This window comes from Berkeleyomyces rouxiae, assembly GCF_048999995.1.
Source record: "Berkeleyomyces rouxiae strain 22BRR77 chromosome Unknown BrBRR77_ptg000010l, whole genome shotgun sequence".
In the NCBI taxonomy this organism is placed as follows: Eukaryota; Fungi; Ascomycota; class Sordariomycetes; order Microascales; family Ceratocystidaceae; genus Berkeleyomyces; species Berkeleyomyces rouxiae.
The window spans coordinates 2,595-17,858 of NW_027396500.1; the positions used below are offsets into that span (position 1 = coordinate 2,595).

At 50.1% G+C, this 15,264-nt stretch overlaps 5 protein-coding genes across 5 annotated transcripts; 2 read left to right on the forward strand and 3 right to left on the reverse strand.

The window, feature by feature from the left end:
• Window positions 1-1,942: 1,942 nt before the first annotated feature.
• On the reverse strand, window positions 1,943-4,984 carry BROUX77_007048 (uncharacterized protein; the record flags this gene model as incomplete). The annotated part of the gene is made up of 2 exons (XM_073752101.1): window positions 1,943-2,627; window positions 2,706-4,984. 2 exons carry the CDS (start codon window positions 4,982-4,984, stop codon window positions 1,943-1,945), a joined length of 2,964 nt encoding a protein of 987 aa, XP_073602709.1.
• A 575-nt stretch (window positions 4,985-5,559) lies between these two features.
• BROUX77_007049 (uncharacterized protein) lies at window positions 5,560-8,168 on the reverse strand (the record flags this gene model as incomplete). Its single annotated transcript, XM_073752102.1, has 3 exons — window positions 5,560-7,741; window positions 7,792-8,022; window positions 8,137-8,168. The coding sequence occupies 3 exons, from the start codon at window positions 8,166-8,168 to the stop codon at window positions 5,560-5,562; spliced, it is 2,445 nt and encodes an 814-aa protein (XP_073602710.1).
• Window positions 8,169-8,517: 349 nt separating this feature from the next.
• BROUX77_007050 (uncharacterized protein) lies at window positions 8,518-9,837 on the forward strand (the record flags this gene model as incomplete). Its single annotated transcript, XM_073752103.1, has 1 exon — window positions 8,518-9,837. The coding sequence occupies one exon, from the start codon at window positions 8,518-8,520 to the stop codon at window positions 9,835-9,837; it is 1,320 nt and encodes a 439-aa protein (XP_073602711.1).
• Window positions 9,838-10,340: 503 nt separating this feature from the next.
• Window positions 10,341-13,610, forward strand: BROUX77_007051 (uncharacterized protein; the record flags this gene model as incomplete). The annotated part of the gene is made up of 1 exon (XM_073752104.1): window positions 10,341-13,610. The coding sequence occupies one exon, from the start codon at window positions 10,341-10,343 to the stop codon at window positions 13,608-13,610; it is 3,270 nt and encodes a 1,089-aa protein (XP_073602712.1).
• A 68-nt stretch (window positions 13,611-13,678) lies between these two features.
• Window positions 13,679-15,168, reverse strand: BROUX77_007052 (uncharacterized protein; the record flags this gene model as incomplete). The annotated part of the gene is made up of 2 exons (XM_073752105.1): window positions 13,679-13,779; window positions 14,064-15,168. 2 exons carry the CDS (start codon window positions 15,166-15,168, stop codon window positions 13,679-13,681), a joined length of 1,206 nt encoding a protein of 401 aa, XP_073602713.1.
• Window positions 15,169-15,264: the final 96 nt, after the last annotated feature.

Sequence of the window (15,264 nt, forward strand, 5' to 3'; positions counted from 1 at the left end):
AAAACAGACATAAACTGTCCAAGAAATCCCACAAGAACTCAATAACATGCTTTGGCACAATGGCAGGTGTGTGAGTAAACTCAACAACAACACTTTATACACTCAGGTACCATGTTGTAACTCAAAGTAATCTGGGAGTTGGCAACATCATTGCTGCAAGCCAAAAGGTGCATAGCTGGTAGACATGGCTTTCTGGAAACCCCCGTTCAGATGTGGCAAGTTGTAACGACTGGTTGATGCGGGACCAAATGAACAGCTTATAAAATAAGGTAGTTGACCGCCCGTAAATCAACAGAAGATCGTACACTGCCTGGTTCCCGAGGACAAAGAATCGGAGAAGCCAACACTGAAGAAGTAGGGGCAATGAAGCCACGTGTGAGCATGCCATCCAGGTTTTGCTTGACAAGTTGCAAATTTAGATGTGCATCATCAGACGGAAGAGTATTGATATGTTCGGCAGTCGAGACAAGATTAACAGCATGACCTGCGTCTTGACAAGAGGTGGTTGAAGGTACACCATCCCGCAAGAACACCGGACGCAAATCATAATAACTGTCCGAACTGCATTCGGGATATCGCTTGTGCACTTGTTCTAGCCGTAGGTCATCCTGATCAACAGGATCGAGAACCTGCTCAGCGGTAGTGCGGTGAGCCCGCCGGTTCTCATTGCTTGCAGTGGAACGCAAAGCTTGAGACGACATTAGCCTAGAGGAACAAAGTGCTTCAACGAAATTAAAGGAGCTGGGACAGAGACAGTGCCATCAACTGACTGTCCACAGAAGAAGAGAAGTAGATTGAGAAATGGAATCAACTAAGAACCAGAAAGAGCCGAGTTATGACTAGCGGACGAAGAAGGTTGTGTAACAACAGCAGCGCTAGTATGATCATAGGAAGACGGGATATCGGCCGTAGTCGAGAGCCGGAACGAAAAGAAGAATAAGGTGTGCTAAAGAATAACAAAGAGTTGGAAGAATGTGTGAGTCTTTAAATGAAGCTTAACAAAATATTACGGATAGGGCCCAAGGAAACCATTAGGGTTCTAGAAAGCCAACGACTCAGGACAATGATAGGTTCCAGAGGTGGACAGTCAGGCCTGCGCGGATATACGGCCGGGAGGAGAGGATAGAACTCTCTAGGTCGTATGGTCGGTTTGAGGTAAAGAGGCACACTCAACTAATTGATCTTATAACACACGGAAGGGAATAAACAATCACAGGAACACTGAGGTAACGAAGACGACAGAAGGTACTGATGCAATGAAGGCTATCAAGAAACAAGTGATAATTAAAGATATAGTACTAAAGAAGAAGGTACTATCGAAGAAGTGATACTATAAACTAGTATACAAAGAAGAATGGCAAAAGGGGTGTATGTGATTGTTAAGCTTGGGGAGCAAGAGTTAACCTGATCACACAGGGCAGAAGGCAACGCTATTTAAGGCGTTGCAGATTCTGACAACAGAGATCTTCCCAAGCTAGAACCAAATCACAGATAACCGAAAGTGGGGACATACGTAACTCAACGTTACCAGACGCTACTATCAAACCGGATGTTAGTTCACGAGATAAACCAACACGGCAGCAGCAGAACTGAAAATCCCTCAAGACACCCAGGCAACGATATGTCGCGTTACAGCGATATCGGCCTAACAGGTGTGGGCCCCACGCTCAAACGCTGTTGACACAAAAGGAACGAGAATAGCAGTCAACTCAGAATAAGCTGCATCAACTGCAGAGTACCGAGTTACCTAATAGCGATGATCTATAGTGTGCAAGCCGGCCACACCCGAGTAGATAAACCGGAGTGACACCTCAAGGTTACACAGACCACCAAGTGGTATAACCGTATCATCATACGTCCTTGGAACATTAGCGTGACACAACGGAAGCGGGGTAAGGTGCCAGGCATAACCCTATGCAATGGCAATGGCAAGAATGGCTATTCATGACACTCCAAGACTCTTTAGTTCGCCTCTCCATTCTTCAAGACACTTTATGACAGCCAACAACTCTTTATCATGGATCTCGTAGTTGACTTCGGCGGGGCTCAGCTTCTTCGAGAAAAATGCAACGGGGCGGAGGCTTCCAGTCTCGTCGACCTGCGACAGCGTACCTCCCAGTGCCCATCCTGAGCAGTCGCACTCTACTATTGTAGGCCGTTCTTCATCCCACATTGCTAGCACGGGGGCTCTCATGAAGTCGTTCTTCAGCTTCTCAAAGGCTTGATTTTCTGTCTTGCTCCACTTCCACGGCTCTTCTTTCTTCGTAAGTCGAACTAGCGGCGCTGCAACTTCGCTGAATAACGGGATAAATTGGCGGTAAAAATTCGCAAAGCCAAGAAAACTGCGGACGCTTTTCACATTCGTCGGAGGCTGCCACTCGCGGATTGCAGCCACTTTAGCGGGATCAACTTTTATCCCCTCTCCGGCCTGGATGATAAAGCCCAGGTACTTCGTCTCGGTCACTGCAAACTCGCACTTGTTCAGGTCTAAACGTAGACCAGCATCGCCCAATCTCTCCAACACAAGGTTCACTTTTCTCATGTGGTCCTTGTGACTTCCGTCGGTGTAAATTAGTACATCGTCAAGGTACGCGGAACAAAAGTCGTCCAAATAGTCGCGGAGCGTGCTGTTGATGTATCGTTGAAACGTGGCGGGTGCTCCGGATAGTCCAAAGGGCGTAACTAGCCACTCGTATAGGCCGAACCTGGTCCGGAAAGCGGTTTTCCATTCGTCGCCTTCTGTGATTCGTATCTTGTGAAACGCGGCGCGGACATCGACCTTGGTAAAATAGCGTGCCTTGGCTAGCGCTCTCAGAGTTTCACTGATTAGCGGCAGCGGGTAACGATCTTTCTCGGTTATGTCGTTCAGTGCTCGATAGTCCACGCAGAATCGCAGACCGCCTCCGGGTTTCCGAACAAACAGGACAGGGGCGCCTCCGGGGGAGCTGCTAGCGCGAATCCATCCCTTGTCTAAGTGGTCTGCTAGCGTCTTGCGCAGAACCAATAATTCATCTCTCGACATGTTGTACAGGGGGCCCCATGGGACCTCTTTGTCTCGTCCTTGTTCGTCTTTCTTCATCTTTATAGCGTGGTCGATGCCTGGTCGGTTGGGCGGTAAATCTCCTTCGCCATCGTCTAGGAAAATCGGTGCTAAATGCTTGAGTTCCTGCGGGAGTCTCTCGGAAATCTGTTCTCTTGTGAGGCGGGCTTTCACTTCGAGGGCCTTGTTGATGTCTTGAATGGAGGCCGAAAACACTTGTAGCTTCTGTTTGCTCTTCCTTCCTCGTCGAATCTCTGCGGCAAAAACTGCTGCCATCACCATGCTTGCTTTGGGGGCGCCAGCGTGCGCTTCACGCCAGCCTTTCTCTCGGACAATAAGTCGGTCTCCTTGATCCTTGAAGGTAATCATTCGCTCTTTCGCGGAGTACACGACGTCGTTCTTCTCCATCCAGGGCTTTCCCAGGATCATGTCGTAGGCTAAATTCGGTATCACGTAACCGTAGACTCTCTCTTTGCGACCGTCGATATCAATGTCGCACACTGCAATTTCTGAAATCCATCTCTTCTTCGTGTCGTTTTCTGCAAGTAGTAGCTCTCTTCTCTTCACGGGGATACGCTGGAGACCCCGTCGCTTGACTAAACCTTCGTCAAATGCTGATGTTACCAAGCATCCAGTGTCGAGCAGTGCGTCACAATAAAAGAAGTTGTTGACGAAAGTCTCGATCAAAAACGGTGTGGAATGCATGTGGTTGACTGCATCAGCATGGACGATGTTGGTGCCGGTTTTCTTCTTGCGTCTTCTCTTCTTTAAACTCAGGGGCCGAAATTCGTCTGGGTCTACTCTTGTGTCCGCATCGTGTGGAACACTCTCGATAATCTCGTCCATCGGCTCTGAAACTTCTGGAATCATTGCATGGTTCATTCTCGCTGGTCGACGACTCGGGGCAAACTTCGGGCAGTCAAGAGACCGGTGGCCCGTGGCAAGGCAACGGAAACAGGCGTTGCCAGACTTTGCTTTCTCTTTTTCATCTGCAGATCTCCAAGGTGCACGGGGTTTGACGGGACGGGTGCGTTGGCATTCATTGCTCGGGAGCGGCGTGTGGAAGGCGTTGACACTCATTGTCACGTGTTCTTCATCATTGTCGGGGTGCGGTTGCTGGTCCACGACGCTCGGGGTTACAACTTTGGCGGACATTGTTTCTGCTTTCGTCTGGCTGTACCACGTCAAAGTCTTCGACGGGTCCTTGGAACTATATCCTGGTAGCGCTTCCACTCGTCCCGCTACTCTCTTTACTTTCTCAACCCATCTTGGGTAGTCGTCGTTGGGGAGGTTTTTGACTGTGAGGTATACCTGAAGTGTCGAGTTTATGGCGGAGTTCAGGTGTAAAATCTTAACGCGGTCGGGCCAGTCCAAACCTCCACATAAGCCAACTTGGTGCTCGAAATCTTGTAGGAAAGACACAAAACTCTGGTGACTTCCCATCTGTATAGCGCAGAGCTTCTGGCCTGCCTTCTGGATCGCGTCCTTGTCTTCAAACTGGTCGTTGATGTGCTGAAGAAAACTCTTCCAATCCCAATTGTGTATGGCGCCATCGGTGAACCATTGTTCTACTCTCGCTTGTTGCTCAGCGTGAATACTCATGAAAATGCTGAGACAAATTGCTTGGGAAGACCCGATGACGTGAGCTGCGATTTGCGCGCGGACCTTCAACTGTTTAAAATATCTGGGGAAGGACAAAAGCTTTCCATCCCACTCTGGCCACGGTGCGTTGTAGCGGTGGTTAATCATCGGTTGTGAAGGTGGTAGGGCAAGTGCAGGCGCGGGAGGAGCCGGGGCTTGTAGTTTCGCGTGGTTCTGTAGTATCATCTGGACTATTGCGAGTTGCTGAGGCGTAAATACTTCTAATCCTGGGGTATTGGTGGGCTGCTCCTGTTGGGAGTCGCGGGGTAGCCCGGACAGAACATCTTCTGTTTTGTCGTTCATCGTTAAAGTATGCTATCTCACGGCAGGCTTCTAAGAGAACATAAGGGGTAATGAAGCTTCCTCACAAGCTTCTAAGACAACAAGGGGTCATGAAGCTTCCTAACAAGCTTCTAAGACAACAAGGGGTAGTGAAGCTTCCTCACAAGCTTCTAAGACAACAAGGGGTAGTGAAGCTTCCTCACAAGCTTCTAAGATAAAAAAAATGGATGTTAAAGATAATATGTGACGGGTTGTCTAAGTACGGAGAAAACTCATAGTTAGGTCCAATGCTGTTTATTATCTTTAACATAGGGAAGAAAAGAAAGAAAAGGAAGAAGAAAATCCAAACTAAAGATGGGGGAACTGGCTCTGCTTTATAGGCGTTCGACAATCCAGTTGTGTGCGCCCCACCAGGGCAACCAGCCCTATGACCCCTGTACAATAAAAGTGGAGCAACACCCGTGCACATAAAAGTGGGTCCCGACCCCTGTGACACAAAAAGTGGGTCGCACCCTGGTCGACTAAAAGTGGGTCCACAAACCCTAACCCGAAAGTGGACCCAACTTCAAATCACACAAAAAGTGGGTCAACATGGATCAGCCCAAAGATGATCCAACATCGGGTCCACGACCCGTAACAGAGCCAGGCCTATAAGTGATGACATAACGGTACTCGCTCAGTTCCATAGCCCACCTCGCTTGCCGTCTGTTCATGGCCGGAATTTGCTTAAGAACGGCTAAATTCCGATGGTCCGTCAATACCAGAACAGGTTTTTCCAGACTTTCAACCATGAATCGCCACGACTTTAGAGACTCCACAATGGCTAACAACTCCTTGTCACCTACGCCGTAGTTACACTGGGCAGGATTCATTTTTTGAGAGAAATAGGCCACGGGGTGTAGTAGAAGCCCCTTGTCAGTCGGGTGGTATTGAGACATGACGGCAGATATTACACGGTCAGACGCGTCTGTTTCAATAACAGTGTCCAACAGGTAATCAAAGTGCTTGAGGATAGGTTCAGAGCAGAAAAGGTCCTTCAGGGTGTGAAATGCTGCCTCACATTCAGAGGACCAGACAAAAGATTGCGTCTTTTTAGTCAACTCGAAGAGAGGTGTGCAGATTCTAGAGAAGTCACGGATGAACCTCCTATAGAAATTGGCAAAACCCAAAAAGGACTGGACTCCCTTAACAGTTCGGGGAGCCTCCCACTCACGGACAGCCGCAACTTTAGCGGGGTCCATCTTCAGAGCATCGGCTGAAATAACAAAGCCAACAAAGGTAGTTTCAGTCTTGTCGAATTCGCATTTTTCACCCTTGACAAACAGACTGGCCTGCGCTAATTTTAGCAGGACTTTGCGCACATGAACATCATGTTCCTCTTGGTTCAGAGAGAACACCAGGATATCATCCAAGTAACAGACACAGAATATGTCCAAATACTCCGACAAGACCTCGCTGACATATTTCTGACACGTGGCAGGAGCATTGGTGAGCCCAAACGGCATCACATTGTACTCAAAAATGCCATATCGAGTTCTGAAAGCTGTCTTGTATTCATCACCTTTCTTGATGCGAATCAAGTGGTACGCGGCTCTCAGATCCAGCTTTGTAAAAATGTTTCCCGTAGCCGCCGTGCGCAGTGATTCATTGATCCGAGGCAGAGGAGTTACGTCTTTGATGGTGATATCATTGACGGCTCGGAAATCAACACAGAATCGTAAACTGCCTGGCTTCCTAGCAAAAAGAATCGGGGAAGCCAGCGGCGAAGAGGAAGAGGAAATAAAGCCTTTAGCAAGCATGCCATCTAGATATTTTTTGACAGCCTGCAACTCGAGTGGAGTCATATCGTACAGCGGGGCCTTGGGGTATTTCGCATCGGGAACGAAGTTAATCGCATGATCAATGTCCCGGTGAGGTGGTAGTTGATCAGCACCTTCTCGAGAGAACAGAGGAAGTAGGTCATGGTATTTCTTCGGGATGCGTTCAAGGAGCCGTGCATGCTCTTGTTCCGGAGTTAGGTCCTCCTGATTGAGATAATCCAGGACTTCCTGAGCGGTGACACGATAAATCTGTAGTTTCTCAGCTTTGGCAAAGCGATGCAAAGCCTGAGACGACACCGTCACACAGGAACAAGACACAGCTGACGATTGTGCAATAAAAGAAGGAAGGGGTGAAGTGGCTGAAGCAGGAGCAGATCCCTCAATCTGACTGCCAGCGGTAGAAGCAATATTTTTGTCGTTTTTTGTATAAGAAAAATCAAACGAAGCGCCAGAATCAGTAGAAGCAGTCGAAACAGAAGAAGAAGAAGAAGAAGAATCAGAAGCTGCCACAGCATTGCCATCGGCGGTAGAAGTAACCGATATCTTGAGCGTATTGGAAGGCCAAGAAATTTCCGGGTTATGGGCGTCGAGCCAGCATTTCCCCAGGATGATGTGGTAGCCCCCAAGCTTCGTGATTTGAAAAACCAAAGTTTCTGAATAATTAGGAAAAGAGAGGGACAAAGGAACTTGGTGGGTCACTTTACCCGCAGCAGTTTCACTACCATCAACAACATGGAGCGACTCGGCTCTGGCCTTGAGAACAGTAGGAATCTGATGCCTTGCTATAAATTCAGAATCCACAAAACAAGTTGTTGATCCCGAATCCACCATAGCGTAGGCCTCAATGGAATTATTCACTGTCACAGGAATAACCAGAGGGGGAGAGTTACCATAATCGATAGCATTATCAAGAGAACAAGTGCTGATTCTCAAGAGACCCTCATCAGCAGCGTCAGGGCTAGCCAGGACCAGAGGGGAATGGGTCGGTAGCCCTTCTAGTTTTTTGACGCATCAGGCGCAGGGGCCGTCGAGGGAGCCCGGGTAGAAGTGGAGGGAGAAGGGACAGTAGCTGTTACGGGTTGAGAACCCGTGGTTGGATCAGACAGAGCTGATCCAGTGCTTTCGAATGCAGGTCGTTTCACCGAATTTGGACAAGGTTTCGGATGAACTTCGGCAACTCTTCGGAGGCTTCGGAGAGCTCGGACCGGGTCGGACTTGAGGTCCGTGGGTAGGATTCGCCTAATCCGGCAGGATGCAAAAAGGTCCGAAGTGTTCCGAGGGAAACTGAGGGATTCCGACGGGATCGGAGTTAACCTCGAGTTATCGCCGAAAACTCGGACATAAGGAGCTCACGGAGGGATATTGAGCCGATCGGGAACTTGCATTTGTAAGCACAAAAATGTCTATATAGTAGACCCAAATCCGCTGTTTAGTTTAGTCTTTCTTCTACCTTTTTCTCTCCATCAAAAGATAATAAACAGCATTCTGGTCATAACTGCAAGACTCTCTTGTACTTAGTGAACCGCTCACATATTATCTTTTGATCCTTTATTGTTTCTTAGAAGTTTGTGAGGAAACTTCATTGCCCCCTATTGTTTCTTAGAAGTTTGTGAGGAAACTTCATTGCCCCCTATTGTTTCTTAGAAGTTTGTGAGGAAACTTCATCACCCCCTATTGTTTCTTAGAAGTTTGTGAGGAAACTTCATCACCCTCCTACCGTGCCATACTTGACGAATGAAGTACGGCATCACATCAAGCCCCCGCAGTACAAGCCCCGTACAGCCACCCTCGCCCTCATTCTGGTCCGCATCCGAAGACAACGCGTCCCCTATACGCCGTCGAGCCAGAATGAGTAACGACAAGATGGAAGATGTTCTGGCTGGACTTGCGCTTGACCAGCCTGGCCCCTCCCGGCAACAAGCCGAGGCGCCCCCACAGCAGAGTTCAGACACCCCAGGATTGGAGGTGTTCACCCCGGAGCAACTAAGAGTGATCCAGATGTTGCTACGAAGCCAAGTCCTGTTACAGGCAACCGCCCCCCCGGCACCTGCACCTGCCCCGGTAGCCCCTACCCCGGCGCCAGTACGTACCCCGGGCCCCTTCGCCCCGATGATCGACCATCGGTACAACGCAAAATGGCCGGAGTGGGACGGAAAGACAGCGTCGTTCCCGCGATTCTTCAAACAGTTGAAGGCCCGAGCTCAGATCGAATCACAAGTCGTTGGCTCCTCCCAGGCAATTTGCCTAAGTGTTTTCATGGCCATTCCCACAGAGCAACAGGCCAGAGTTGAACAGTGGTTCACTGACGGAGCCACTCATGGTTGGGATTGGGACGCCTACCTTGGCCATATCCATGACCAATTCGAAGACAAGGAGGCTATTCAGAAGGCGGGTCAAAAGCTTTTGACCATGCAGATGGGAAACCATCAGAGTTTTATATCGTTCTTGCAGGATTTCGAGCATCAAGTTGGCCTTTGTGGAGGTTTAGATTGGCCAGACCGTGTGAAGATCATGTACCTGAATTCCGCTATCAACCAAACGTTACAGGTACACCTCACGGCAAAAAACCTCCCCAACGATGATTACCCGCGTTGGGTTGAGAAGGTGAAGATGGTGGCTGGCCGAGTGGAAGCGTTGCCAGGATACCGGTCGAAGGACACGTCCAAGACCTCGACGTGGTACGCGAAAACTAGAGGTGGAGCAAGGTTCGCCGAAGTGGTGACCCCAAGTGTCGCAAATCAGCAGACGCGAATCGACAACGACGGAGACACCATGATGACAGGTGTCAACGCCCTCCAAGGCCGCGCCTCGAACAACTATGGACAACGCCCCCGAAAGTCCCGCGCCCCTTGGAGAACCCCGGCGGAGATAGAAACCGCTAGATCCAGCAACGCTTGTTTCCGCTGTCTTGCCAAGGGCCACCGATCCTTCGAATGCCCCAAGTTTGCCCCGGCCCGTGCGCCCGCAAGAGTGAACCGCACGACAATCCAACAAGCCCCCGAATCGATGGATGATGTGGCCGATGACCTTTCCGACGACGAGGAAAAAGAGTAGACTCTGGGAAAAGTCGCCCCCAGGGTCATAAGAAGAAGAGCCCCAACAATTGCGATGTTCCGCTCGATGTATTTAAAGATTTACACTCCACTCCGTTCCTAATTGAAGCATTTATTAACAATTCCTTTTACTGTGATGCTTTATTTGACAGTGGATGCCTTGTAACATCGGCGTTCAACGAGACTTTGGTGAGAAAGAAAGGGCTCCAGCGCATCCCGATAAGAAGACGGGAACTCAAGTTAGCCGAAAACGACGAAAAAAAAAGATGGATCTCAGAGATGGCGTTCTGCGATCTAGATATTGACGGCCGGACAGAAAGAATTTTCGGGTACGTCATCCCGAACCTAGCATACGACATGATTTTGGGAAAACCCTGGATGGAAAGGAATGACGTTGTCTACCTGGCGAAAGAACGAGTCATACGCCTCGGAAGCGAAGAAGATGCCCAAGTTGTGAGAGAAAAAGGATGGCTCGACGCCCATATAACAACCACAAAAGCGAGCATGGTGATGGCATCCGTCTTTGCTGCAGAAATCCGGCGCAGCAAGAAAAAGAATGAAGACATAGAGGTTTTTGCTGCCACCATCGAAGACATCAACAAGGCATTGCAAGTAAAACCTCGTGTTACCCTACAAGAGATCGACAAACGACTGCCTAGCGAACTCAAACACTTGGCAGAAGTGTTTTTAGACGACGAAAAGGACGACCAACCCCCGAACCGCCCCGGAATAGACCACGCTATCAACCTGACGAAAGACAAACAAGGGCGAGAGAACGAAGTCCCGTGGGGTCCCTTGTACAGCATGTCCCGCGACGAGCTGTTAGTCTTACGGAAAACCCTCTCGGACCATCTGGACAGGAATTGGATTCGAGCCAGCAGCTCTCCCGGCGGCGCGCCTGTTCTTTTCGCACGTAAGCCTGGAGGAGGGTTGCGCTTTTGCGTTGACTACCGCGGCATTAACGCCATTACTGAAAAAGACCGATACCCGCTTCCTTTGATCAGTGAGACACTACGAGCGTTGTCTAAGGCGAAGTACTTCACAAAGGTCGATGTTCGTGCCGCTTTCCACAAGATTCGCATAAAAGAGGGAGATGAATGGAAAACGGCCTTCCGCACACGTTTTGGACTTTTTGAATGGCTGGTGACGCCTTTTGGACTCACCGGAGCCCCTGCAACCTTTCAACGGTATATCAATTCAACCCTGCAAGAATATTTGGACGACTTCTGCTCCGCGTATATTGACGACGTCCTGATTTACACCGACGGCACCTACGCAGACCACATGGAAAAAGTTAACCTCGTCATCAAGAAATTGGGAAATGCAGGTCTCCGTTTAGACATCGACAAGTGCGAATTCGCAGTTTTTGAAACAAAGTACCTAGGTTTCATCATCCAAGCAGGCAAAGGTGTCAAAGTCGACCCAGCAAAGGTCGCTGCCATACGAGAATGGACACCACCCACCAATGTCAAGGGCGTTCGAAGTTTTATAGGATTCGCAAATTTTTACCGCCAGTTTATCGATTCCTTCAGCGACGTGGCGGCTCCACTAGTCAGGCTAACGAAGAAAGGCACCGCATGGACCTGGGGCCCAGTCGAAGAACGAGCTTTCGAGACGCTGAAGAACCTTTTTATTACCGCCCCGGTTCTGGCGATGTGGGACGAAGACAGGAAGACGATCGTGGAATGCGACTGTTCTGGATGGGCCCTGGGAGGAACTCTATCCCAAGTGGACGACGAAGGCGAACTGCGCCCAGTAGCATTCTTTTCCAAGAAGCTGTCCCCTGCCGAGGTCAACTATGAGATTCACGACAAAGAGCTCCTGGCAGTTGTGAAGTGCTTGGAAGAGTGGAGGGGCGAATTGAAGAGTCTTGGCGCCCCCTTCAAAATATTGACCGACCACAAGAACCTGCAATACTTTATGACGACACGGAAACTTTCAGAGCGGCAGGTTCGGTGGTCCCAGAAGCTTTCAGAATACGACTTCCAGCTTGAGTTCCGATCAGGAAGCAAAAGTGGTAAACCCGACGCCCTGAGCAGACGAGAACAAGACATTCCTCAAGGCGAAGACGACGACAGGTTAAAATCTCGGATCATGAGACTTGTCAAGGACCATTGGGTGTCACCAGATGCAGCAGTAATGATGACCCCGGCCCACGTTACCCAACCCGCGGACCGGATCCCTAACGGTGCGCAGCTTTTCGCGCAACTCCACCTGCAGGAACTATGGGATACAGCTAAGACGAAGGATTCGGATATTGCACTCATGTACCAAGCGTTGGCCAGTGGCGAACGAAGTTTTCCTCCTACCATCTCGAGAAAAGTCACGATCTCTATAGCGGAATGCGAGTTCGACGAGCGCGGCGCTCTAGTATATCGGCACAAACTGTTCGTGCCTGACTGGGAACCATTGCGAACTGCGCTGATCCAGAAAACACACGACTCACATGTCACAGGACACCCAGGTCGAGACGGCACGCTTGCGATTCTGTCCCGGGAATTCTTTTGGCCTGGCATTTCAAGAGAGGTGCGCCAATTCTGCGCCAATTGTGACGTGTGTGGACGATCCAAAGTATGGCGAGAAAGAAAGAAGGGACTCTTACGACCACTGCCTATCCCTGAACGACCACACTCGGAACTCGGTATCGATTTTATGACGGAACTACCTGCACGAAAGACTGGCGACCCACGATACTTGATGGTCATTGTGGACCGACTTACTGGAGCTGTCAGCTTGGAGGCCATGACAACTATGGCAGCCGAAAAGTGTGCAGAGCGGTTCGTACACTGCCACTGGAAACACCACGGCTTCCCTCACGCCTTAACATCAGACCGTGGAAGCAATTGGACGAGCGAATTTTGGACCAAGTTGTGCGAACTGACAGGGATCGAACAGAGACTGTCAACTGCCTTCCACCCAGAAACCGACGGAGCGACAGAAAGGATGAACCAGGAAGTGTTGGCCTACCTACGAGCATTCATTACTTATTCACAATACGACTGGCCCGACCTGCTACCATCCGCTATGTTAGCAATCAACAACCGAAACACTTCGACAGGAATGAGCCCCTTTTTCCTCACGCACGGCTACCATGTCAGTCCAATTCAGCAGGTCATCGCCGATCAGGCTCTTCACGGAGTTTTGGAGGCCACAGATGCGGAGAAGTTCGTTCAAAAGCTACGCGAAGGTTGGGAACTGGCACAAGCAGCAATGGCCACCCGTCAACAGGAAATGGAAGACCAGGCAAACAGATCACGTGGTGCCCAGGAACGCTTCGAAGTGGGTGACCTTGTATGGTTAAAACTCAAAAATATCAGCACTCCGCAACTGTTGAAGAAGCTTGCTTGGGCCAATGCCAAGTACCGCGTCACGAAAGTGGTTTCTCCCCATGTGGTCGAGCTTGATGTACCAACAAACATCCATCCCCGCTTCCATGTCGACCTCCTTAAACGAGCACCGAACAACCCGTTGCCCTCCCAAGAAACAGACGATGCCCAGCCTCCACACATTGAAGAGAACGACTACGGCGAGCCTGAATTTTTAGTCGAACAAATCCTGAGAAGTCGACGAAGACGCATTGGAAGGGGATTTCGAAGAGAACTACTCGTTAAATGGGTTGGATACGCAGAGCCCGATTGGAGACCACGAGCCGATTTTGAGGAGACTGAAGCACTGGACGCCTTTGAAGCGAAGTTTGGAGACGACGATGACGTTGGTGAACCAGAAGCCGGTGCGAGGACAGGGCCGCCCACACAGAGGAGAAGAGGGGGGTAATGTTACGGGTTGAGAACCCGTGGTTGGATCAGACAGAGCTGATCCAGTGCTTTCGAATGCAGGTCGTTTCACCGAATTTGGACAAGGTTTCGGATGAACTTCGGCAACTCTTCGGAGGCTTCGGAGAGCTCGGACCGGGTCGGACTTGAGGTCCGTGGGTAGGATTCGCCTAATCCGGCAGGATGCAAAAAGGTCCGAAGTGTTCCGAGGGAAACTGAGGGATTCCGACGGGATCGGAGTTAACCTCGAGTTATCGCCGAAAACTCGGACATAAGGAGCTCACGGAGGGATATTGAGCCGATCGGGAACTTGCATTTGTAAGCACAAAAATGTCTATATAGTAGACCCAAATCCGCTGTTTAGTTTAGTCTTTCTTCTACCTTTTTCTCTCCATCAAAAGATAATAAACAGCATTCTGGTCATAACTGCAAGACTCTCTTGTACTTAGTGAACCGCTCACAGTAGCTGCGCGAAGAGCAAGGTTGTTTTTGGGGCAAGCCTTTAGCATGTGGTCCTTTGCGCCACACTTCCAACAAACACCCTTTGCCATTTTGCCGTCAGCAGTCTTACGGAAGGGTAGACCGTTGGCATCGGGACCTGCAGGGGTACCCTTAGCTGGCTTGGTGTTGGGGACAGCTTTTTGGGCGCCAGCATTTCTCGAACGAGAATCTTGCTGAAAGGGGACCACACCAGGAGGCGGTTGGATTTTCCCGTTGTTTCCCCGGGTTCGGTTGTTGATCGTATTGTCCAGCGTGTTGCAGAAATTAGCGAACTGATCAAGCGTTCCCTTAGGGGCAGGATAGGTGTTCCAAGCCAGAGCGTCCTGTATGTGGGGCTTGAGGCCTCGCTGAAATAGTGCAATGGTGAAATCAGCGTCGGCCCAACCGAGTTTCTTCAACAGCGTTGTAAAAGCAGAGTGATAGGCAGTACAAGTACCTGTCTGCTTTAAGTCGAAGATCTGCTGGGTCGCAGTCATGCGCCAGTCAGGGTCATCGAAAGCCTCAGCTAACGATTTCATAAAATCGTCGTACGTTTCAAAGTTCATGTGTCCAGTGGCCGGGTCCATCCGAGGCATGGCCCAATCCAGAGCGCCATCTCTAAGGTAGGAGAAGGCAGTCATCAGCTTGCGCTGCTCCGTGCGGTGGTGCTTGGGTGCAGCAGCAAATTTGACCGCAAGTTGCCTCTGGAACGCCTGGAAGCCTTGCTGATTGCCATCATAGGGCACGACATCAAGATGCTTGTCGGCCTCTTTCAACGGATCGGCATCCTCTTCCCGTTTGACTCGGGGAAGAGACTCAAGGGAGTTGAAGCGGGCTTCAGCGCCAGCCTGGAACGCAGCCCAGTAAACCTGAGCCGCATCAGGAACAGAGCCAACGGGGATGGGCGGGGCACCATCGTCGGTGCGCAGACCAGACATGTAAGCCGCCACAATAGCCATTTTGATCTCAGCACTGAACTCCCTAGGAAGGGCACCGAGATGCCAGTTCTCAGGAGTTCGGTCAGGAATCGACAGGAGGAACGTATTGAGATGCTCGATCATTTCGCGAGTGAGGGCCATTGCGAGTTGAAACGTAATAGAGAGGGAAAAATAAATGAGGAGAGAAAAAAGTGCCAAAGAGAGCCAAAGTTGTAATAGCGTCGGGTCTTCAAATGA